We start from the raw sequence: 25,633 nt of genomic DNA on the forward strand, positions 1-25,633 counted from the left end.
ACTGCTGACAATGGCTATATTCACTAAAAGGTTGTTATTACTAACTAGTTCAAGGGTCTCAACCTTTTCTGTTCCTACCAACTGAAAAGCTTTAAAAATCCCCCTATACATAAGAGATCATTCAATAGAAGCTATCCTTGAGAAGTTATCCAGGGACAGTGTTTTGATATCTAATGCAGTATTTCCATATCCCACCAACATACACACATGCTTGCAAGTACGCACATAACCACCCACACACACACCAACACACACACACACACACACCATCCATCAACATCTCCCTCAGGATCATGGCCAGAGTGTTCGATGGGTTTCCCAGATGAAGCAATTGGGATAAACTGGGAAGGACAACCGTCGGACTGGGAGATCCCATTCCCTGCCCCACCAAAACAAGCAGACATAAACAATACCAGACGACAATGGGACCAGCAGCCACTCAGCCATTGTTCTACACACCAAAACACTGTAGCCAGCTCCGCTAGTATACAGTAGCCAGGTGACTAGAGTACGATAGCGATCATCAGTGATAAATCCCAAGGGTACTGTTGTTGTTTCAGGACTCTCAGACTAGACAGACGTATGGGTCAGATAAAACTGAACAGGGCGTTCTGATTCTCCCTGACGGAGCAGGCAGTGACGCATCCCCAACCACCATACCACCAGTGATCCATGGGAAAGCCAAACACTCCTTTTAAAGACTTGGGCAAATAACTTCAAAGAGTAATGAGATGTCGATCAGGGCCACTGCCCTGCAAAGGGTGTTGCCTTCAGATAGAACGTTACAATAGATCAAGGTCCTGTACATTTTTTATTATTTTTATTTTCACCTTTAATTAACCAGGTAGGCCAGTTGAGAACAAGTTTTCTTTTACAACTGCGACCTGGCCAAGATTAAGCAAAGCAGTGTGACACAAACAACAACACAGAGTTACACATAAACAAACGTACAGTAAATAACACAATAGAAAAATATGTATACATTGTGTGCAAATGAAGTAAGGAGGTAAGGCAATAAATAGGCCAATAATGGTGAAGTAATAACAATTCAGCAATTTACATTGGAGTGATATATGTGCAGATGAGGATGTGCAAGTAGAAATACTGGTGTTCAAAAGAGCAGATAAACCAAAACAAATATGGGGATGAGGTAGGTAGTTGGTTGGATGGATGGGCTATTTACAGATGGGCTATCTACAGATGCAGCGATCGGTACGCTTAAAGTTAGTGAGGGAGATATGTCTCCAACTTCAGTGATTTTTGCAATTCGTTCCAGTCATTGGCAGCAGAGAACTGGAAGGACAGGCGGCCAAAGGAGTTGTTGGCTTTGGGGATGACCAGTGAAATATACCTGCTGGAGCGTGTGCTACGGGTGGGTGTCGCTATCATGACCAGTGAGCTGAGATAAGGTGGAACTTTACCTAACAAAGACTTATAGATGACCTGGAGCCAGTGGGATTGGCGACGAATATGTAGCGAAGCCTTTGTTGCGAAATAGAAAGCAGATTCTAGATTTAACTTTGGATTGGAGATGCTTACTGTGAGTAAGGAAGGAGAGTTTACATTCTAGCCAGACACCTAGGTATTTGTTGTCCACATATTCTAAGTCAGAACCGTCCAGAGTAGTGATGTGCAGTCGGGCGGGTGCGGGTAGCAATCAGTTGAAGAGCATGCATTTAGTTTTACTAGCGTTTAAGAGCAGTTGGAGGCCACGGAAGAAGTGTTGTATGGCGTCGAAGCTCGTTTGGAGGTTTGTTAACACAGTGTCCAAAGAAGGGCCAGATGTATACAGAATGGCGTCGTCTGCGGTGGATCTAGAGGTGGATCTTAGAATCACCCGCAGCAAGAATGACATCATTGATATATATTTCCTGGCTCAAACAATAAACTTGGCCCCTCATACTGTACTGCCGTGACCACCCAGTCCCAGGCTAATCTTCCCTTCCAATTGCCTCTCCAATGCAACTCTTCCCCAATCCCCATCTTATTTAAAGCGATATACAGTGCCTTGCGAAAGTATTCGGCCCCCTTGAACTTTGCGACCTTTTGCCACATTTCAGGCTTCAAACATAAAGATATAAAACTGTATTTTTTGTGAAGAATCAACAACAAGTGGGACACAATCATGAAGTGGAACGACATTTATTGGATATTTCAAACTTTTTTAACAAATCAAAAACTGAAAAATTGGGCGTGCAAAATTATTCAGCCCCCTTAAGTTAATACTTTGTAGCGCCACCTTTTGCTGCGATTACAGCTGTAAGTCGCTTGGGGTATGTCTCTATCAGTTATGCACATCGAGAGACTGAAATGTTTTCCCATTCCTCCTTGCAAAACAGCTCGAGCGCAGTGAGGTTGGATGGAGAGCATTTGTGAACAGCAGTTTTCAGTTCTTTCCACAGATTCTCGATTGGATTCAGGTCTGGACTTTGACTTGGCCATTCTAACACCTGGATATGTTAATTTTTGAACCATTCCATTGTAGATTTTGCTTTATGTTTTGGATCATTGTCTTGTTGGAAGACAAATCTCCGTCCCAGTCTCAGGCCTTTTGCAGACTCCATCAGGTTTTCTTCCAGAATGGTCCTGTATTTGGCTCCATCCATCTTCCCATCAATTTTAACCATCTTCCCTGTCCCTGCTGAAGAAAAGCAGGCCCAAACCATGATGCTGCCACCACCATGTTTGACAGTGGGGATGGTGTGTTCAGCTGTGTTGCTTTTACGCCAAACATAACGTTTTGCATTGTTGCCAAAAAGTTCAATTTTGGTTTCATCTGACCAGAGCACCTTCTTCCACATGTTTGGTGTGTCTCCCAGGTGGCTTGTGGCAAACTTTAAACTACACTTTTTATGTATATCTTTAAGAAATGGCTTTCTTCTTGCCACTCTTCCATAAAGGCCAGATTTGTGCAATATACGACTGATTGTTGTCCTATGGACAGAGTCTCCCACCTCAGCTGTAGATCTCTGCAGTTCATCCAGAGTGATCATGGGCCTCTTGGCTGCATCTCTGATCAGTCTTCTCCTTGTATGAGCTGAAAGTTTAGAGGGACGGCCAGGTCTTGGTAGATTTGCAGTGGTCTGATACTCCTTCCATTTCAATATTATCGCTTGCACAGTGCTCCTTGAGATGTTTAAAGCTTGGGAAATCTTTTTGTATCCAAATCCGGCTTTAAACTTCTTCACAACAGTATCTCGGACCTGTCTGGTGTGTTCCTTGTTCTTCATGATGCTCTCTGCGCTTTTAACGGACCTCTGAGACTATCACAGTGCAGGTGCATTTATACGGAGACTTGATTACACACAGGTGGATTGTATTTATCATCATTAGTCATTTAGGTCAACATTGGATCATTCAGAGATCCTCACTGAACTTCTGGAGAGAGTTTGCTGCACTGAAAGTAAAGGGGCTGAATAATTTTGCACGCCCAATTGTTCAGTTTTTGATTTGTTAAAAAAGTTTGAAATATCCAATAAATGTCATTCCACTTCATGATTGTGTCCCACTTGTTGTTGATTCTTCACAAAAAAAATACAGTTTTATATCTTTATGTTTGAAGCCTGAAATGTGGCAAAAGGTCGCAAAGTTCAAGGGGGCCGAATACTTTCGCAAGGCACTGTATCAGTTCACCTATATTTTTGGCAAATATAGGCCTTTTACCTAGATATCTGTATTGGCTAATAGTAACTGCTAATCAATAAATAGGAATTGGACCCCAAAAAACATTTCGGTCTATGTTTGAAGCCATAGTAGGAAATGGATGTCCTCAAGTCAACAGTAGACGGCAGAAAAACAGCACAGGCAACAAACAGACTGAGTGATAACAAGTATGCCAGATATAGCCTAGTGCGGAGGGATTTTTGAGATCGGTTCGATTTAGGTATGTTTATAACAAAATAATCACGGTTTTCAACATCAACAAAAAAAAATGAACATGAAATGCATTATCAAATAATGACATTAAAATGATTTTAGAACTTTTTATTGGAAATTCCAAAGCCCAATATAGTGAAAATTCAATTGCCAAAACATTGAAAACATTTAATTTTCCCTGTCAAGTCCACATTGGGTAGACATCAATAGAAAAATAGGAGATTACATATATTACCTTGTTTTTATTTGATGACTTAATAATTTTTCATTCCTTAAAATCATCATCTCATTTCTGCTCAGGTAGAAGCAGCCAGCCAGCCAGCCAGCCAGCCAGCCAGACATCCAAATGTTCTCTCAATGCGCCCCATACTGTACTGTCTTTGAGACATCATTTTAGCTAGGCTAGTGACTGCAGAGCTGCAGAGCTGTCTCGCAAAATTATTTGACTAGTTCTTCAAAGTAGATGCATACTACAACTATCAAGCTGGGAAGAACGGGTGCAATGTATTATGGTCATTGTAGTTAATTTGCCACGTTTCTGCGCTGAACTCGGTTGAATATTTGCCCAGCGTCCCACATAGTTCTTGACTTGATTTCTCTCATGAATGATTTGATTTCTCTCTAAAGAAACAGTGCGCTCAGCTCACAAGAACATGTAAACAAAATGGGAATTCAAGTAATTAAACCGACGTCAAGTAAATTAACAGTAAAAAAATAAATAATAATTTAATCACTCAGCACTAGCCAGATATCTCATCTGCTGGCCTCATACCTTACATCTGCATTGTTCCCTAGGAATGATGTCCTATTTTGGGGAATCCTTGCCCTCTGAACAGATGGAAGAGTAACCCTCTGGATTTCATAACATTATTCAGGGATGGGCGACTGGCATGACGCCCTTTTGAAGGCCTTCAGTCGGAGTCTCAACTTACTGTTGCAGGTTAGAATAGTAGAATACACATGGTGCAATTTCAAAATGTGGTTGTGCATCAGCAGTTTCTCTCAGACACTGATAGCTGACATGGGCTAACTGAGTGACCAACATCGTTCAGATTGGTCAATTAGTCTAGAGGCCAGCTATTGGTCAAATTACCCCCATTGATTTAGTTAGTTAGTCTCACTAAAAAACTGCAAACATTTCTCTCCACCCTACAACAAAATGTGTAGAGCTGCAGGAAATTAGGTGTAAAGCAAGTAAGTAAAATTGCAAAAAAATGTGGCAAAGAAATTAACTTTATGTTCTCAATACAATGTTAGGTTTGGGGCAAATCCAACACAACACATCATTGAGTACCGCTCTTTATATTTTCAAGTATGGTGGTGGCTGCATCATGTTATGGGTATGCTTGTCATTGGCAAGGACTAGGGAGTTTCTTGGGGGGATAAAAATATAATGAATAGAGCTAAGCACAGGCAAAATCCTAGAGGAAAACCTTGTTCAGTCTGCTTTCCAACAGAACCTGGAAGACAAATTCAACTTTCAGCAGGACAATAACCAATGTGTAATTTGGGTAAACTATCCCTTTAAGAGAGTGGGAGACACGTTTTGGAGGGAACTACTATAGTTTAAGTCAAGGTCAATTTAATTTAGAGGAAATCAGATTCATTGTGATCGCTATCTTTGTAAATGAATTAAGCCGTGTATTTTTGTTTCCTTTTCACCTTTTCACAGACGGTATTGGGGATCTTTGAAAGTGAATGTAATTCTATTATTTCTAAACTGAGTCAAATTCATTCAATTAAGCTGCCATAAGAAATACTGTTATTTACACTTCATGAGATTACCTGGACTTAATTTCCAGTTTATTTGTATTTTTATAATTGACAAACAGCATGTGCGTTTTTAACTAAGCCTTTTATTATGTGCACAGTTGAACATGTCATCAGCTAATCTTTGAGTTTTTTTCCTCCTACGTTTCCCTTTTTTTCCCACTGTCTCCGTAGTCAACACTTATTAAATTAGAACTTCTCTGCAGCTCAAACGGCAAACCTTTTCAATCAAGCCTTCTGGATGACGGCGAGGTCTCGTCGACATTCGTTGATATCTTGTCCAACAACATGTCATACACGCTTCATGAAAGAAATCCTCTGTTTGGAATATTTTACCTTCTTTTGCTAATAAATCTAAACGATGCCTTAAGATGCAAGAACTCTTCCCTCGTATCCATTCGAGCTGTCATTTTTCTCTCACTTCTGTGACTTGGGCACAGTTTAGCGGGAAAATAACAAAGAAGATGGAGAGATAGTAAGGAACGGAGGAAAATATAAAGAAGAGCAACACTTGACTTGAGTTGCTTACCAAGATGATATTGAATGTTCCTGAGTGGCCTAGTTACAGTTTTGACTTAAATCGGCTTGAAAATCTGTGGCAAAACTTGAAAATGGCTGTCTAGAGCATGAATCATTTAAAAAAGAATAATGTGCACATATTGTACAATCCAGGTGTGGAAAGCTGTCAGAGAGACTTACCAAGAAAGACTCACAGCTGTAATGGCTGCCAAAGGAGATTTTAACATATTGTCACGCCCTGGTCTTAGTATTCTGTGTTTTCTTTATTATTTTGGTTAGGCCAGGGTGTGACATGGGTTTTTATGTGGTGTGTTTTTGTCTTGGGGTTTTGTTAGGTATTGGGTTTGTGGCTTAGTGGGGGTATCTAGCATAGTCTATGGCTGTCTGGAGTGGTTCTCAATCAGAGGCAGGTGTTTATCGTTGTCTCTGATTGGGAACCATATTTAGGCAGCCATATTCTTTGAGTGTTTCGTGGGTGATTGTTCCTGTCTTTGTGTTTGTTGTCACCAGATAGGCTGTTAGGTTTTCTCACGTTTATTGTTTTGTTAGTTTGTTCATGTGTAGTTTCTTCATTAAAGAACCATGAATAACAACCACGCTGCGTTTTGGTCCGCCTCTCCTTCACCGCAAGAAAACTGTTACACATATATTGACTCAGGGGTGTGAATACTTATGTAAATTAGATATTTCTGTATTTCATTTTCGTTTTTTCACTTCGTCATTATGAGGTATTGTGTATGAGAACGAACACTGATTTGAATCCATCAGGCTGTAACAACAAAATATGGAACTGATCAAGGGGTATGAATACTTTCTGAAAGTAATGTACATGTATATATACACACACACAGTACACACAACATAGTACTGTATTCACAGCAGCACACAAACAGGCAAATCCATCACCATGTTTAGCAAGCTAGTTGCTTCCATAGACTTCCACTAAATGTGTCAAAACAGCTAATTCCACAATTACAGTAACAAGTGAGATCAATGACGCCAAGTATCTGTACTGTACTTTGCATTCCTGAGTATGAAGAATGTTGCAGGAGGGATCCTACAACATATCAACACTGATGAAACTTAAAAAGATGGAGGGAAATCAAAAAAGAAGACCTATTGGGGAGATGTATCAGGCAATTGGAACAAACAATAAACAGTGCGGTAAGTGTGGACCACCAGTAAGGTCCTGTGAACCCCAACCCAAAGGCCAACCAGAACATGCCTTGCTGGGAAGCTGTCTTTCCTCACACCTTTGTGTCTTTCCTAATCAGTCAGGAGGTGTGTGGGGGAGGCGCTGGGGATGATCAGTCAGCTGTAAAATAACACTGTCAAACATGGATATATATATATATACACACACACACACACACACACACACACACACACACACACACACACACACACACACACACACACACAGGCCAGCTATTGGTCGAATTACCCCCATTGATTTAGTTAGTTAGTCTCACAAAAGAACTGCAAACGCACGCGCGCCACAAAGGGCCAGGAAAAGGGTTAAGCAAACACCCACAGGTTAGGAGACTCCCCTCTCTCACGCTGTCGTCAAATGAGCCAACATTCACCATATATCCTACCGTGGCGCTTCTTGAAGTCTGACTGAAAAGTAGTGTAGCAATACAGTGGGGTAGATTTGACTGTCAAACTGATGTCTAACAGTGCTCTGTAATCATCATCAGACTGGTGGTAATTTGATCAGGGTCCGTTTGTTATTGGCATGGCACTCTGTTCACATGGTCTTGATGATGGTAGAGTAGCTTCAGGTTGACACGTCAAAGAACATAGGCTACACTAAACTACTGAAGTTGAATAACATCTGTAACGAGAAAATAACCATCACAAACGCCTTGCATATTGATAATTGTCTGTACATTTTGTTGAGGCTTTACCCTTAGCCTAAGTAACACCTACGGAAAATACAAATTACATTGAGATTCAAGGCCTCTGCTCAGTAAAGTACCAATTTGTGTTTGATTGACTTTAAAAGTCTAGTAATTTGGCATTAGGAGTTTTTTTAGGCGTATACAATAGTGAGAGGGGGTTAGGCACACCAACATTTCTCAGCAAAACTAGGTCAAGTCTCAGCACTTGGATTTTGAAAGAGGCTGAGGTATTTTATGCCACCCTGCTTGCCATTCAGGGACGAGCCCAGCACAGTGTGAGGGCACAACCCAGTGCAAACAATCCACACAATCACATGGAGCTAACAGGGGCTAACTGTGGCTCAGTTGGTAATAGTGTGGCACTAGCAACACCAGGGTTGTTGGTTCAATACCCACTGGAACCATAACATGTATAGCCTCACTGCACTATACTTTGGACACAATTGTCTGCTAAATAGCACATCTTATTATATTATAACCCAGCCAGATGAGGGCAGTTAGAGCTTTATGGCTAAGAAGAAAAATAATGTCATATTAGCTACCTTTTTAATTACAACGAAGATAATATATCAAATCATAAACAATAGCATCCAGACTTACCAGGCATGGGCACACCTACTTTAACTACATGATAGTGTACAGTCGTGGCCAAAAGCTTTGAGAATGACACAAATATTAATTTCCACAAAGTTTGCTGCTTCAGTGTCTTCAGATATTTTTGTCAGATGTTACTAGGGAATACTGAAGTATAATTACAAGTATTTCATAAGTGTCAAAGGCTTTTATTGACAATTCTATGAAGTTGATGCAAAGAGTCAATATTTGCAATTTTTGACCCTTCTTTATCAAGACCTCTGCAATCTGCCCTGAAATGCTGTCAATCAACTTCTGGGCCACATCCTGACTGATACCAGCCCATTCTTGCATAATCAATGCTTGGAGTTTGTCAGACTTTGTGGGTTTTTGTTTGTCCACCCGCCTCTTGAGGATTTACCACAAGTTCTCAATGGGATTAAGGTCTGGGGAGTTTCCTGGCCATGGACCCAAAATATCGATGTTTTGTTCCCCGAGCCGCTTAGTTATCACTTTTTCCTGATGGCAAGGTGCTCCATCATGCTGGAAAAGGCATTGTTTGTCACCAAACTGTTCCTGGATGGTTGGGAGAAGTTGCTCTCGGAGGATGTGTTGGTACCATTCTTTATTCATGGCTGTGTTCTTAGGCAAAATTGTGAGTGAGCCCACTCCCTTGGCTGAGAAGCAACCCCACACATGAATGGTCTCAGGATGCTTTACTGTTGGCATGACACAGGACTGACGGTAGCGCTCACCTTGTCTTCTCCGGACAAGATTTTTTCTGGTGCCACAAACAATCGGAAATGGGATTCATCAGAGAAAATGACTTTACCCCAGTCTTCAGCAGTCCAATCCCTGTACCTTTTGCAGAATATCAGTCTGTCCCTGATGTTTTTCCTGGAGAGAAGTGGCTTCTTTGCTGCCCTTCTTGACACCAGGCCATCCTCCAAAAGTCTTCGCCTCACTGTGCGTGCAGATGCACTCACACCTGCCTGCTGCCATTCCTGAGCAAGCTCTGTACTGGTGGTGCCCCGATCCCGCAGCTGAATCAACACAAATCTTCTTTGTGATCCTAACACCTCAAACTTAGATTCTTCTGTCCATAATTTTTTTTTCCAATCTTCCTCTGTCCAGTGTCTGTTCTTTTGCCCATCTTAATCTTTTCTTTTTATTGGCCAGTCTGAGATATGGCTTTTTCGTTGCAGCTCTGTCTAGAAGGCCAGTATCCTGGCACGTTGCCTGCTGTGATTGGTTGAGATTTCAGAATGTAGTGGACCACTCACCAGGCCTTGAATTTCCCGGCCGCATCGACGGCCATGGACCCTTGTGTTGCCCCGTAAAAAAAATCCATGCCTTGCAGCCGTTGTGTGCTTGGGATGAATATAATAATTCCCTTCTCCCAGCTGCCAATCACAACGCTCCAAAGCACCTCTCACCCACGTGACTCTCTCAGATATCTCAATTGTTATTAGCCAATGCCTGTCATGTGATCGGGTCCTTTTCACAGGTATCATAGCTCCGAAGTAGGCTACAAGTGAAGACAGACACATTGGGGATGCAACAGCACGTGTCCTTTTCAAATTTCAAGGCACATATTGAACTGTCAACATTTACTGTTCGTCAGCCAACAAGATGAGTAACGAACAGCAAAAGCACTAGCCTATGTCAATCTACTATCCCCATAGTACAAAAGTTTACCTACAGTGGCAAAAAAAATATGTTAACCCTATGCCTGGATTTCTGCATAAATTGGTCATCAAATTTGATCTGATCTTCAAGTCACAACAATAGACAAACATAGTGTGCTTAAACTAATAACACACACATTATTGTATTTTTCTTGTCTATATTGATTACAGAATTTAAACATTCACAGTGTACGTTGGAAAAAGTATGTGAACCCCTAGGCTAATGACTTCTCCAAAAGCTAATTGGAGTCAGGAGTCAGCTAACCTGGAGTCCAGTCAATGAGTCCCAACATTTGAGCTTGCTACTCACAAGAAGAATTGCCTGATGTGAACCATACCTCGAACAAGAGATCTCAGAAGACCTAAGATTAAGAATTGTTGACTTGCATAAAGCTGGAAAGGGTTACAAAAGTATCTCTAAAAGCCTTCATGTTCATTAGTAAGACAAATGTTCATTTGTAAGACAAATTGTCTATAAATGGAGAAAGTTCAGCACTGTTGCTACTCTCCCTAGGAGTGGCCATCCTGCAAAGATGACTGCAAGAGCACAGCGCAGAATGCTCTATGAAGTTAAGAAGAATCCTAGAGTGTCAACTAAAGACTTGCATAAATCTCTGGAACATGCTAACGTTACTGTTGGCCAGTCTACGATACGTAAAACACTAAATAAGAATGGTGTTCATGGGAGGACACCACGGAAGAATCCACTGCTGTCCAAAAAAAACATTGCTGTCTGAGGTTTGCAAAAATGCCCCTGGATGTTCCACAGCGCTACTGGCAAAATATTCTGTGGACAGATGAAACTACAGTTGATTTGTTTGGAAGGAACACACAACACTATGTGTGGAGAAAAAAAGGCACAGCACACCAACATCAAAACCTCATCCCAACTGTAAAGTATGGTGGAGGGAGCATCATGGTTTGGCGATGCTTTGCTACCTCAGGGCCTGGACAGCTTGCTATCATCGATGGAAAAATGAATTCCCAAGTTTATCAAGACATTTTGCATGAAAATGTTAGGCTATCTGTCCGCCAATTAAAGCTCAAAAGAAGTTGGATGATACAACAAGACAACAACCCAAAACACATAAGTAAATAAACAACAGAATGGCTTCAACAGAAGAAAATACACCTTCTAGAGTGGCCCAGTCAGAGTCCTGACCTCAACCCGATTGAGATGCTGTGGCATGACCGCAAGAGAGCGGTTCACACCAGACATCCCAAGAATATTGCTGAACTGAAACAGTTTTGTAAAGAGGAATGGTCCAAAATTCCTCCTGACCATTGTGCAGGTCTGTACAGGACAGCGTCCCGCGTATAAAACTATGAAAAACATATTTCAACCAGGCAAGTGTGACACGAAAGTCAGAAATAGCACTCCAAAAGGTCCCAGTTACATCACAAATGGTCCTTTTGTTTGATAATGTCCTTCTTTATATCCATAAAAACTCAGTTAACTGGCGCGCTTCAGTCAATAATTCACCCAGTTTCCCTGCATCAAAATGCATACAAAATGAATCCCAAACGTTACTAATAAACTTTTCCAAACAAGTCAAACAACGTTTATAATCAAGTGGTAGGCTGAATTCTTTTGAGGGGGATGGTTTGTCCTCGGGGTTTCGCCTGCCATATCAATTATGCTATACTCACAGACATTATTTTAACAGTTGTAGAAACTTTATAGTGTTTTCTATCCAAATCTACCAATTATATGCATATCCTAGCTTCTAGGCCTGAGTGACAGGCAGTTTACTTTGGGCACTCTTTTCATCCGGACGTGAAAATACTGCCCCCTACCCAAGAGAGGTTTAACTACTATGAATCATAATATCAGTCAAAAATATCAAAATTCCCAGTTTATCATATAAAATCAACTTTATAAGAGGTTTTACAAATAGGCTATATTTGACTCAACATTCCATGACATACACTAAGGCATTGTTGGATGCAGTTCAATGCATGATTAATATAATTCACCAATACATTTCTTGGTAGTCCAAAAGATATTGCTATCAGGTTGTAAATCATAATTGGCATGTTACATTGTTTGCTGCCTCCATTGGGGATGCACTGTTTGTGTTTCAATTACTCAATATTTTGGGCACAAATGGACGAATGTAACTAAGGCTGGGAATGTCAATACAATCAAACTAGCAAGGGCAATGATCACATGTCAGTCATAACGTCGCTGATAGGCTAGCGTATCTATTTATGTAGCAAGCTAAAAACACGGAGCCTAACATTAGCTAGAGATGCAGGTGTCATTTGGTTAGCTAGCAAGAACTTGAACAACTGTTATCCAATTAGCATATCTCTTGCGTTCACAAATTCACTCTGTCTGGCTATCTACTCCGATTTCAGAGCACTCTCATCTGAATGTGCCACAGGGCAGAATAACTGATGAATTTACAAACGTGCAACACCCGCTGTATATGACCAGTGTCAATAAACATTATTTAACAGTATATTTAGTGAATGGGCAAGCTAAGCATGTTGATATAAGTCATATCTGTAGCTGGCTTGGCTGGCTAGCCACTTTGGTAGCTACTGGCTGGCTCGCTAGCTGAGACCGAAGAGATGAAAAAGTTTTTCTGACAGAAGCACATATCTTCTGACAGTGGCACAGCGGCCCCCTGTGAAAGGAAGCTGAACATTACTACAATTTGACATTTAACCTGGTTAAAAATGGGCAATATGGAGGTGGAAGAACTGCCAAAGTGAAATGAATCATAGAGGTTGTTATGGGATTTTTATGAATAATGACTAAATTATGTATACATTTAGATTAGAATTATAAGTAAACAGAATAGTATTAATCTTATTATAATCATAATACTGAATATAAGGTGTGTAGTTTTAGTCAAGAATTAGAACAAGGACTTTCTGTTCCTTGTTAGAAACGAATGGAGCTATCGTCAGACCGGCTGGAATACTGTGTTCCTTACAGGACATTCTGTCCCTACCCAGGGAGGGGAGAGACCTTGGGCTTGTAGTAGATTGTTTAACAGGCGGCAGACAATGTGAGAAGGCTTGTGAACTATATTTCCATTGTATCTGAGAGGAGGAGGGACATTTATGACGAAATGTGAGGTATATAAACCAATGTACATGGTATTATGACCAGAGCTCTCGGGAATAAACGCTATTGTGTTTTGCTTTGTTATAATTGAATTGGTTAACGAACATATAGGAATTAAATTCCTCTAACACAGGTCTTATAACCTATTCTATTCTACAGGTAAACATGCTTGGCTCATGTCTGTAATTTCCATATAGGCTTTGTAACTATTTGTAAAAATATATATATATATATTTTTAAACATAAAATTTGTGAAATTATTTCAGAGCTTTTATTTGTATTACTCATTTTATTCACTTAGCTGCCCACTGGGCAGAAACTGGATGAATCAATGTTGTTTCTACATTTCAGTTAAGTTACCTTTCAGTTAAGTTACGTTGAACCAATGTGGAATAGACGTTGAATTGACGTCTGTGCCCAGTAGGTACTTACTTATTCTATTCTTGTTGCATTGTCGAGAGGTTAACCTGCAAGTAAGCATTTGATTGCGCTGTGTACTCCATGTATATCAGGGAAAGGGGAGGTCAGCCAGAAAGAGAGGGGACAATATGGCCAGTTTTGTGGTTAGATTGTAGGTGAACAAAACATTGAAAATACTGGTAACTGACAAAATAAAGGAAACACCAACATGGTGTCTTAATAGAGCGCTGGGTCACCATGAGCCGCCAGAACAGCTTCAATGCGCCACCATTCTTCATTGAGAAATACCATAATTTGGTGTTTTGTTGATGGTGGTGGAAAACGCTGTCTCAGGCTCCGCTCCAGAATCTCCAATAAGTGTTCAACTGGGTTGAGATCTGGTGGCTGAGACACACACACACCAACTATGCTACTTTGAGACTCCTCTTTCCAAGTCACTGAGCTCTCTTCTTCTAGCCAAGGTAGTCAAAACAATGGTCAACTTTATACATGACCCTTAGCATTATGGGATGGTAATTGCTTAATTAATTTAGGAACCACACCTGTATGGAAGCGCCTGCTTTGAAAGTACTTTGTATCCCTAATTTACTACATTTTCCCCCGTTATTTTTACAGTTACTTGTAGATAGTTGTGTCTTCAAATGTTATGTAATTTTACAATCTCATATTAGTTGGTAGAACTGACTAAATAAATCATAAAGGTATTATTCCATTCTACAGGTAAAATGTTTTGGTTCTCCTGTCTCTTTATATTGATATAGCCTAGGGGCTATATATAGCTTCTTATCTGTCATGTTTGGAGTTGTGTTGCTCGGTTATGCAGACACTTTTCTTTACAGTTGAGTTGCCCTGGTCATATCAGTATACAGTAACTTTCAAATGCAACTGCACCTAAAATACAACTTATCATTTAAAAAACAGCCTATGTGGCATCGATGTGAGTCCGAAACATTTATTATAGTGTCAAAATGGACTACAAAGTGTAAATAGGATCATTTGTCCCCCAAAAATTGTGAGAGTTTTGTGAGACTTGTGGTCGTGACTGCATCACAACATAAATTAAGGTTGGGTTTGTTTCAATCCTGCCCACATTCCCACAGCTAGCAGCACACAAGTAATATACAAATATTGAAAGCATTTCATGAGAAAACTAAAAAAGTGTGCAACATGAAAATATTGTCTCATTTACATTGCATCATTTATTGACGGTCCTTAACTAGCCCCTGAGATAGGCCATCCAAAGTAAAAGTCAAGTCGCACACCAGCTGGCTGAAGCCAATTGTTGAAATAATTTGGCTAACTATTCCCACCTGCGAACACACACACACACACACACACACACACCACCCACATCAAACCACACCCCGAAACCAACTCATTTGAATTCAGTAATGGCCACTAGCATTTCTTAATTAACCAAATCTAAAGCGAGGCCAAATTAGGAAGTACAGTCACCCTTTAAATATGCTTTCTATCTTGCAAATTCAACAAGGAGGAGGACAGATGAGAACAGCAGGCTAGTGGAACACTTGGTAGGGAAGAGAATGATTTCAGTGACCCAGTATCTCCTTGACTGTTTTAGACTACAACACTAAAAGAGACACACCAGACAAGAAGAATATGATAAGTCAGTTAAGAGCAAATTCTTATTTTCAATGACAGTCTAGGAACAGTGGGTTAACTGCCTTGTTCAGGGGCAGAATGACAGATTTGTACCTTGTCAGCTCAGGGATTCAAACTTGCAACCTTTCGATTACTAGTCCAACGCTCTAACCACTAGGCTACGCTGTCACCCCAATATGATGGAGATAGAGACCAGAAGAACAGAACAGGCCATAACAGAAGAGGACAGACAAAGAAGACCGTAACATACAAGAACCTGAGACAGCAACAGACAAGACACATAGAAAGTGACAGAAGAGGGCAAACAGAGATGTGTTGAGCACACAGTAGACTATCACTTCAAGCTGCTCTGTGGATTCTAACGTCAGTAGGATTACTCCGTTTGTCTCATTGGACAGGTCAGAGCCTATGTTTGAAGTTGTTGAGTGGTATGGAGGTTTTTGGCAATACATCTACAGTGTATGTTCCAGGGTAGAGACCCACAGTAGCCACTGTAATTGACGTCTGTTGTGGCAGGTTGGAAGGTGTAAGTTACTTGAAAAATATCAAAACTCTCAAATGTTCTGATCTGTCAATGATGCCTCCAGAACCTCTACTGGCTTTGGGCTATGCCCCCAATATCTGCAAATTCTAGAAATACCCCTGCCGGAATCTTTGATAATTTAGGTAATTAACAGGTCATCTATGGCAATGCATGGTAATTTTAGTCAATTATACTTGAATACCTTAAAAATAATGTATTAATATATAGTATACATGTTTTAATCTGTGTCCATATTGTCCATGACTTTCTAGTGAATAGACCATATGGTTCAAGAGAAAATAACCTACTTAATTTTTTTTTAAAGCATCTAAATCAAATATAATAATAATTTAATAAATATTATTTTCAATTAACTCTGCAGCTCTTCCAACTATTGTCTTTTTTCACAACTGCCACCAGTTTGGCCGTAAAGCATTTGCAACAAAGACATAGCAACAACAAAAAATACATATACAGTACCAGTCAAAAGTTTGGACACACCTACTCATTCAAGGGTTTTGCTTTATTTGTACTGTTTTCTACACTGTAGAATAATAGTGAAGACATCAAAACTATGAAATTACACATATGGAATCATGTAGCATGTGGCATTCCCTCAACCAGCTTCATGAGGTAGTCACCTGGAATGCATTTCAATTAACAGTGCCTTGTTAAAAGTTAATTTGTGGAATTTATTTCCTTCTTAATGCATTTGAGCCAATCAGTTGTGTTGTGACAAGGTAGGGGTGGTATACAGAAGATAGCCCTATTTGGTAAAAGACCAAGTCCATATTATGGCAAGAACAGCTCAAATAAGCAAGGAGAAATGACAGTCCATCATTACTTTAATACATGAAGGTCAGTCAATACATACGGACATATTCAATCAATCCCTATACCAGTCTGCTGTTCCCACATGCTTCAAGAGGGCCACCATTGTTCCTGTTCCCAAGAAAGCTAAGGTAACTGAGCTAAATGACTACCGCCCCGTAGCACTCACATCCGTCATCATGAAGTGCTTTGAGAGACTAGTCAAGGACCATATCACCTCCACCCTACCTGACACCCTAGACCCACTCCAATTTGCTTACCGCCCAAATAGGTCCACAGACGATGCAATCTCAACCACACTGCACACTGCCCTAACCCATCTGGACAAGAGGAATACCTATGTGAGAATGCTGTTCATCGACTACAGCTCGGCATTCAACACCATAGTACCCTCCAAGCTCGTCATCAAGCTCGAGACCCTGGGTCTCGACCCCGCCCTGTGCAACTGGGTACTGGACTTCCTGACGGGCCGCCCCCAGGTGGTGAGGGTAGGCAACAACATCTCCTCCCCGCTGATCCTCAACACTGGGGCCCCACAAGGTTGCGTTCTGAGCCCTCTCCTGTACTCCCTGTTCACCCACGACTGCGTGGCCACGCACGCCTCCAACTCAATCATCAAGTTTGCGGACGACACAACAGTGGTAGGCTTGATTACCAACAACGATGAGACGGCCTACAGGGAGGAGGTGAGGGCCCTCGGAGTGTGGTGTCAGGAAAACAACCTCACACTCAACGTCAACAAAACTAAGGAGATGATTGTGGACTTCAGGAAACAGCAGAGGGAACACCCCCCTATCCACATCGATGGAACAGTAGTGGAGAGGGTAGCAAGTTTTAAGTTCCTCGGCATACACATCACAGACAAACTGAATTGGTCCACTCACACAGACAGCATCGTGAAGAAGGCGCAGCAGCGCCTCTTCAACCTCAGGAGGCTGAAGAAATTCGGCTTGTCACCAAAAGCACTCACAAACTTCTACAGATGCACAATCGAGAGCATCCTGGCGGGCTGTATCACCGCCTGGTATGGCAACTGCACCGAAAATTGAAAGTTTCTTCAAGTGCAGTGACAAAAACCATCAAGCGCTATGATGAAACTGGCTCTCATGAGGACCGCCACAGGAATGGAAGACCTAGCATTACCTCTGTTGCAGAGGATATGTTCATTGGAGTTAACAGCCTCATACATTGCAGCCCAAGTAAATGCTTCACAGAGTTCAAGTAACAGACACATCAACATCAACTGTTCATAGGAGACTGTGTTCTGCAGCAATACGCCATCCCATCTGGTTTGCGCTTAGTGGGACCATCATATGTTTTTCAACAGGACAATGACCCAACACACCTCCAGGTTGTGTAAGGGCTATTTGACCAAGAAGGAGAGTGATGGAGTGCTGCATCAGATGACCTGGCCTCCACAATTACCCGACCTCAACCCAAATTGAGATGATTTGGGATGAGTTGGACCGCAGCGTGAAGGAAAAGCAGCCAACAAGTCCTCAGCATATGTGGGAACACCTTCAAGACTGTTGGAAAAGCATTCCAGGTGAAGCTGGTTGAGAGAATGCCAAGAGTGTGCAAAGCTGTCATCAAGTCAAAGTTAGAGGAATCTAACATATAAAATATAGTTTGATTTGTTTAACACTTTTTTGTTTACTACATGATTCCATGTGTTATTTCATAGTTTTGATGTCTTCACTATTATTCTACAATGTAGGAAATAGTAAAAATATGTAAAAATAGCTGTTCACTGTGTGTAAGAGGTTCAGAGAGTGTGCCTAGGCTAGTTGAAGGATGTGCAGAGACACTATTTTGCTTAAAATAAAGGCAAGATTTACTATTTTTTTATTGATGCTATTTATGATATATACAGGATATTTCCTGGAGTCAAACCTGATTTACTGTATGTTTTTTTTCTTCTAATAGACCTATGCTTTGAGCAGCATATGAACCTTGTTCTTTTTAACCTATTAACAGTAATCTTCTCCATAACTTCTTCTTGACACATACAGTAGATGGGAGGTGAAGTACACACACATGTCGTTGGAGCATTTCCTGTGTAATCAGAGGTGTTTCCTTTCGACAGCAACACCCTTTGTTCAGTGTGTGCGTGTGTGTGCGTGTGTGCGTTCACGCATTTCAATTGTGTTTGGGTCTCACCAGCTCTCTGCTCAGCTGCATTGCAATGGTTTAATGGACTGAGTTTTGACAGTTTAAATCAAAAACCTATCCCATACCGCTAAAGGCTCTTTTATTTCAGAGATTCACAGCCTATCAAATAGTCAAGTGGCACATCCAGCACATGAGCGGATCGTCCTTCCTCAAGCAAATGCTTAGCCTCGCAGTCCGCTGCTCACTTGGTATTTACTCGGAAATGTGGGGAGTTTTTTTAGACCGTCCAAAGCATCAATACACTATTTTAGGTTCCAAGATACCCTGGCATTTTTAAACACACACAATGGCATCATCCCTCATTGGTAGAGTCTAAATATTCTACAATGTAATGTGACAGCATCAGATTTAGACTAGAGGGAGAAGACGAGAGGGAGAAGCTGGATATTCTCCCCCTCTTCCCCAGGCCAGCCATAAAGCTGCTATTCATCATACAGTACGTTGCAGAGCTGTAGCCCATCTAAATGGGCTACAGTGGGTTTATATGGTTGTAGATCTCCATCAGGAAGTCCAGCTCAGACTGAAATCGATAGGCGGTTCCGGAGTGCTGATATATGAGAGGCTGCTGGGTTGGTGATGAAGGGGGGGATGAGATTAACCACCCATCTAGGAGCCACTTCCTGGCAACACACCCTCTTACAGCACTCACTGATGCACATATTATATATAATGTAACATACAAACACACACACACACACCAATGCACTCATGCAGGCACACTCAAAACGCAGTAAACACACACAAACACACAAGTAGGCTTAAGACTGATCAAGATCACGTGTCACTAATTCGTTCAGTATCTCTATCCCAGTGCTGAAAGAGAACTAGCCTAATGCCCACTCCTCCCTGCCTCTTCACCGGGACTCTGCAAATTCCTCCATCTGACCGATGGGCATTGATGACAAGGCGTCATCTAAAACGTATCAGTAGGCCTTGCCCATATGTAGCACCACGGCGAGACCCAACGTGTTCTACTAGCATGCCAGTGTTAACAGGCTAGCCTAGGGACGGGGCGCCAGAGAGAGCGAGTGACATGTCTGTAATTATACAGAGCGATTGATCCTGGACTTCCGATGAACACAGTGGCTGAGAGGAGTGCTTAAGCCAGACTAAGACAGGAGTCAAAGTCTATTGCCCGCTCAACGACAGTCTTCCCATGGGTGTGGGAGAAGTGCATTTGTGTCAGCGTGAGGTTGGTGGATTTACTGTATCCTCACTCAATTCAATTAAGATCACACGCACATGTGCACGCACACACACAAACACCTTCCCTTTGCTCTCACACCACCTGGTGAAATGTCATCTCAGCTCTGCTGGCCGAGTAGCAGGGTCAAGGAGTGCCCGTCATGACATCATTAGGTCACACCACTGTCTGGTGCTCCACAGGATTATTACTGAATGACTTCATCTTTCACTCACTCACACACACACACACACACACACACACACACACACACACACACACACACACACACACACACACACACACACACACACACACACACACACACACACACACACACACACACACACACACACACACACGTGGCAAACATGCAAGTAAGTACCGTGGCAAACATGCAAGTAAGTACCGTGGACAACATCATCCTCATCGTCATCCTCATCAAAACACTCATCATTTAGGCTATGGCCATGCTAATTGTCCTACAGTTGTCCCTATTCAAAATAATACAAATAAATGGTGGCAGATAGTTGTAGGTCGACATACTTAGCATTGTTTTGCTGATGAAATCATGTGTCCGTCGTCACATCATGACAACAGAAACTGTAATGGGGAAGTATTCTTTAGAAGACTGGTTACTCCTGCACGTTTACATAGACCTAAAGAAAAGACAATACAAATCTCTAAATGGTTAGCCGTAGTAGTACTAACTGCTGGTAAGCTCCAAGTCAGATTTGCCTGATGGGTTTGCATAGGAAATGTGAGGTGGAGATGCTAGCGCTACCATGACACCCGTCAGCACACAACTACACACTAACTCCTCCAGGACTGCAGGTGTCCGTCAGGTGACAGGTCAGTCGAAGCAATGACATTGTAGCATTTCTATACAAACAATGCAGACTTAAGAGACACAAACAGACACTTTCCCTGTATGTCTTCTCGCAGTCCATCTTTTCTCTCTCTCTCGCTCTCGCTCTCTCACACACACACACTCTCTTTCGCTCTCTGAAACACACATGCAGGACCTCAGTATAAATGTCTGAGCTGGGAGATATTCTCCCATAACTCCCCCCACTGCTCTGAAAACAATGCCATTGCCGGACGCCCCTCCCTCCCAGACTGCCTAAAAAACAAAAACAATGTTGCTTTGGGGCAATTCCACAACTGAGACAGATTTTTCACTTTAAAATGTATGTCAAACTAAAACCAATGACTGTAAAGTTAAACAAACCATACAACTCTATGCACAAGGATTACTTTTAACAATTTCCACAGAACATTTTAAGAACAGTGCAGACGCAAAGTTTGGTAACAGATTGACGGTTTGTGCCATCATTCTGTTACCAAACTTTGCATCTGGAATGTACTTATAGTAAATGTGTTTTGTAAAACTTTCAGTGGAAATTCTGCATAGATTTGTATGGTTTCTCTCTCTCTCTCTCTCTCTCTCTCTCTCTCTCTCTCTCTCTCTCTCTCTCTCTCTCTCTCTCTCTCTCTCTCTCTCTCTCTCTCTCTCTCTCTCTCTCTCTCTCTCTCTCTCTCTCTCTCTCTCTCTCTCTCTCTCTCTCTCTCTCTCTCTCTCTCTCTCTCTCTCTCTCTCTCTCTCTCTCTCTCTCTCTCTCTCTCTCTCTCTCTCTCTCTCTCTCTCTCTCTCTCTCTCTCTCTCTCTCTCTCTCTCTCTCTCTCTCTCTCTCTCTCTCTCTCTCCAGTCTTTGTCTTTGTCTCTCCCGATACAAGTATACTGTAACTCTGCAGTGACAGTACAAAGTAAAGTCTGCCCCCGGTCCAGACAGAAAGTACCTTTGAGAGAAGTGATCTCCTGCTGAATGGACCTGTGGCCATCCATTTGGACTCTCTGGCCTCCTGTTGATGGTTGATGACAGTTCTCTGTGATGTTGATGACAGTGATGATGTTGATGCCAGTTCTCGGTGCAGCTCTTACTGTGTACCTCTGCCTCAAGTTGACTTTGCAAGCGTCTGTGAGTCCTGGGTACTCCTCTACAGGCTTAGGAACTGCCCAATCTCTGTCTCCCTCTTCTTGCTCTCTTTCTTTCTGTCTCTGTAGTGCTGCTTGCCGGGAGAGGCTGCTGTGTTTGGGTCCTTCTCAAATACACATGCACACACACACCCTGTGTGTACAGGAATATACACTGTGGGAAGCCCCTCCCTTCCTCCCTCCGCCTAAAGCCGGCTTTTCACTGAGGGCTGTGCCTCTGCAAATCACTGCACAGCACAGTCCTCTCGTTCACTATGACTCAGCCAATGGTTGCAGGGCACCGGCATCCGCTTCATTATAGCTCAACCAATCACAGTGTAACTCTACCATTCAGACACATTCCTGTAACAAGTAGAGTTTGAGTGATGGTGAGTTTTAAAGTAGAGATGGCGGCAGAGAGGGAGAGCTAGAAAGAGAGAAAGAGAGAAGGGGGGAGAGGGGGAAAGGGGAAGGATAGAGTAATAGACATACAGAGAGATGGTGGGAAGGATGGAAAGTGAAGCTGGGGAGGAATAAAATCCCCGTGCCACACCCAGTTCCGAACCAGACAGACCAGAAATCCCAAGTCATGTGGAAATGGAAGATAAAACGAAGGAAGGAAGATCCCTTATCAACACACTGAAATGTATAGGCTAGACGCCATCTCACACACCCGTATGAGAGCTATCCCCGTTCAGGCTTGGGGGAATAGTGAGAGGACACGCAAACAGTAACCCACTCTAAATCTGGCCTGTAACATTGGAGACGACAACCTTATCTTTAAGTGTTCATTTATGCTATACCACAACAGGGTGAATAGGTACAATCAGAACCACTCCCATTAATAAAACCTCATTTCACCTGCAGCGGTGTCAAACCTGGTGCTATATTATTTCAAATCGTCCGGCACTGCTTGACACCTGCATTACAAAACCATGATCATCACTGCAGAACTATTGACCCAGTAAAAGTGACTTAATTAAGACCCCCCATCAACATGACTTTACTTTAGCATCTACTCTAATTCATACAGGAACTGTCCACAGGAGCAACTAACCAAAGCTCAAATATCACTGTTTAGCTGCTGATCTGACATTGAAATGCCAATGGAAAAACTGCCAGGTCTTTGGACTGTGTCAAATGTTCCAGTTACGGTCCATGTTCAATTTCAACAGAACCCATCCCATCTTTAGAGTCCCCTGAGTTCCTTCAATATTACACAGAGCCCCCCGGCTACACTGAAAACAGAGAGGCACAAAATTTGAGCATATTTCCCAGCAACCTCTGCTCCACTCTCATGGATGGAGACAACTCTCCCTGAAACCACATAATAACTAATGATAGCAGTGAGATCCTCATGTAAATGATAGACTATGGGCAATTCCATGGTAAAATAATGATGACTCACTTTAAAATGTATGCCAAATGAAAACAAACTATAGAACTCTAAGCACAAGGACTAATTTCAAAAATGTCCACTGAACATTTTACTAAAACATGTCTACTTGAAGAACAGCGCAGATGTATAGTTTCATAACAGAATGACGGTAAAATCTCCCTCCGTTTTTTATGTTTTGAAGTTTTCCAAAATCTCTCTTAAATATCTACTCTGAAGTAACATTCAAAGATGTTTGCAAAAAATAATGGGGTGTCAAATACGATGACACCTTGAGTTTGAAAAAAATACATTTTGCTTATTGAACTACAGTAAGTGAAGTGGATTAACACCTGATTGTTTGGGTATTATTCTACACATTGACTATTATTCTAATGAGCTCCCCACCCCCCCCAAAAAAGACCACATTTGGTTGGTACGGACCAGACCAACTCTGAACCAATCATAGACGTCTATGTTACACAAGTTTAGACATCACAGTAGAGCACAATAGAGTACAGTACAGCACAGCAGAGTTCAGTACAGTAAATCACGCTGTACTCTGTAGTGTGCTCTACTGTACTAAACTCTACAGTACTGTACTGACCTATACTCTACTCAACTATTCAGTAAGAGCCGGAAGAGGTGACATTAACTGGAGAGGAGAGGAGTGTGAGAGCGAGACAGAGAGAAGAGACAGAGAGAAGAGAGTGACAGAGAAAAGAGAGACAGAGAGCGAGCGGTTGTCCAGACTGTTTTCACAATTATGAGCTGAACATAACAGTATGCCAGTGGAAGAACAGTAGCACGTGAACCAACTGTGGTTTGTGACTACTATAATTACCTATTTTAGCCAATTCAATTTCAGTCATTCTGTTAAAGATTTTGTAACAGAATTACATGTTTTTTTCTGACCGTTTGAGCAGACACATGCACATTTGTGGCCTGCTGGAGGTCATTTTGCAGGGCTCTGGCAGTGCTCCTCCTGCTCCTCTTTGCACAAAGGCGGAGGTAGCGGTCCTGTTGCTGGCTTGTTGCCCTCCTACGGCCTCCTCCAAGTCTCCTGATGTACTGGCCTGTCTCCTGGTAGTGAATCCATGCTCTGTTCACTACGCTGACAGACACCTCAAACTTTCTTGCCACAGCTCGCATTGATGTGCAATCCTGGATGAGCTGCACTACCTGAGCCACTTGTGTGGGTTGTAGACTCCGTCTCATGCTACCACTAGAGTGAAAGCACCGCCAGCATTCAAAAGTGACCAAAACATCAGCCAGGAAGTATAGGAACTGAGAAGTGGTCTGTGGTCACCACCTGCAGAACCACTCCTTTATTGGGGGTGTCTTGCTAATTGCCTATAATTTCCACCTGTTGTCTATTCCATTTGCACAACAGCATGTGAAATGTATTGTCAATCAGTGTTGCTTCTTAAGTGGACAGTTTGATTTCACAGAAGTGTGATTGACTTGGAGTTACATTGTGTTGTTTAAGTGTTCCCTTTATTTTTTTGAGCAGTGTATATAAATTTGCCAAAATGTCCTAAAACCTGTTTTTGGGGTATTGTGTGTAGATTTATGAGGAAAAATATATATTTAACACATTTTAGAATAAGACTAATGTAACAAAATGTGACAAAAGTCAAGGGGTCTGAATACTTTCCGAATGAACTGTACATGGAAATGACCCTATATTCTGAAGCATCAGTCTGATTCAGAGTACACAATTAATTAATTGAGTCACAATAAATATAGCTTTCTCTCTCTCATATAATAAAGGAAGGGGGGAGGAAATTAGTGACATATTGTTGGCAGCAAAGGAACTGGTAGTCTAACCATTCTGTAATGTCAAGGAAAAATACATACACAAAACAGTGTGTGTCCATGGCTGGGATCCCTGACTATTTCCTTATGGATGTGTTCCCTGCTATCCCAGCATGCCACAGTACCAGAGAGACTAAACGGCTAAAGAAAGACACAGAGAGATGGCACAGCTGTGTATGGGGTGACCGTTGTTTGGATTGGCTCACATCAGCATCCTTTTGGACCTGTGCCTCCCTCTCTTCCTGTACCTCCCAATTTGTCAGTGTGACAGACTAACCAGCCTGTTACCAACAGAAGGTAATAG

At 41.9% G+C, this 25,633-nt stretch overlaps 1 protein-coding gene across 4 annotated transcripts in view; it reads right to left on the reverse strand.

Moving 5' to 3' along the window:
• Positions 1 to 25,633, reverse strand: part of LOC139367021 (plectin b) — a 171,546-nt gene that overhangs the window by 122,103 nt on the left and 23,810 nt on the right. Inside the window, exon 1 of one of the 4 annotated variants that reach the window (XM_071104986.1) lies at positions 21,962 to 22,285. The exons of 2 other annotated variants lie outside the window; for them this stretch is intronic. In XM_071104986.1, the coding sequence (XP_070961087.1) occupies positions 21,962 to 22,007 (46 nt within the window). In that variant the 5' untranslated portion in view covers positions 22,008 to 22,285. Of the gene's footprint in view, positions 1 to 21,961; positions 22,286 to 25,633 lie in introns of those variants that run through there. One more of the 4 variants, XM_071104976.1, reaches the window with a different exon arrangement.

This window comes from Oncorhynchus clarkii, chromosome 2 (assembly GCF_045791955.1).
Source record: "Oncorhynchus clarkii lewisi isolate Uvic-CL-2024 chromosome 2, UVic_Ocla_1.0, whole genome shotgun sequence".
NCBI lineage: Eukaryota > Metazoa > Chordata > Actinopteri > Salmoniformes > Salmonidae > Oncorhynchus > Oncorhynchus clarkii.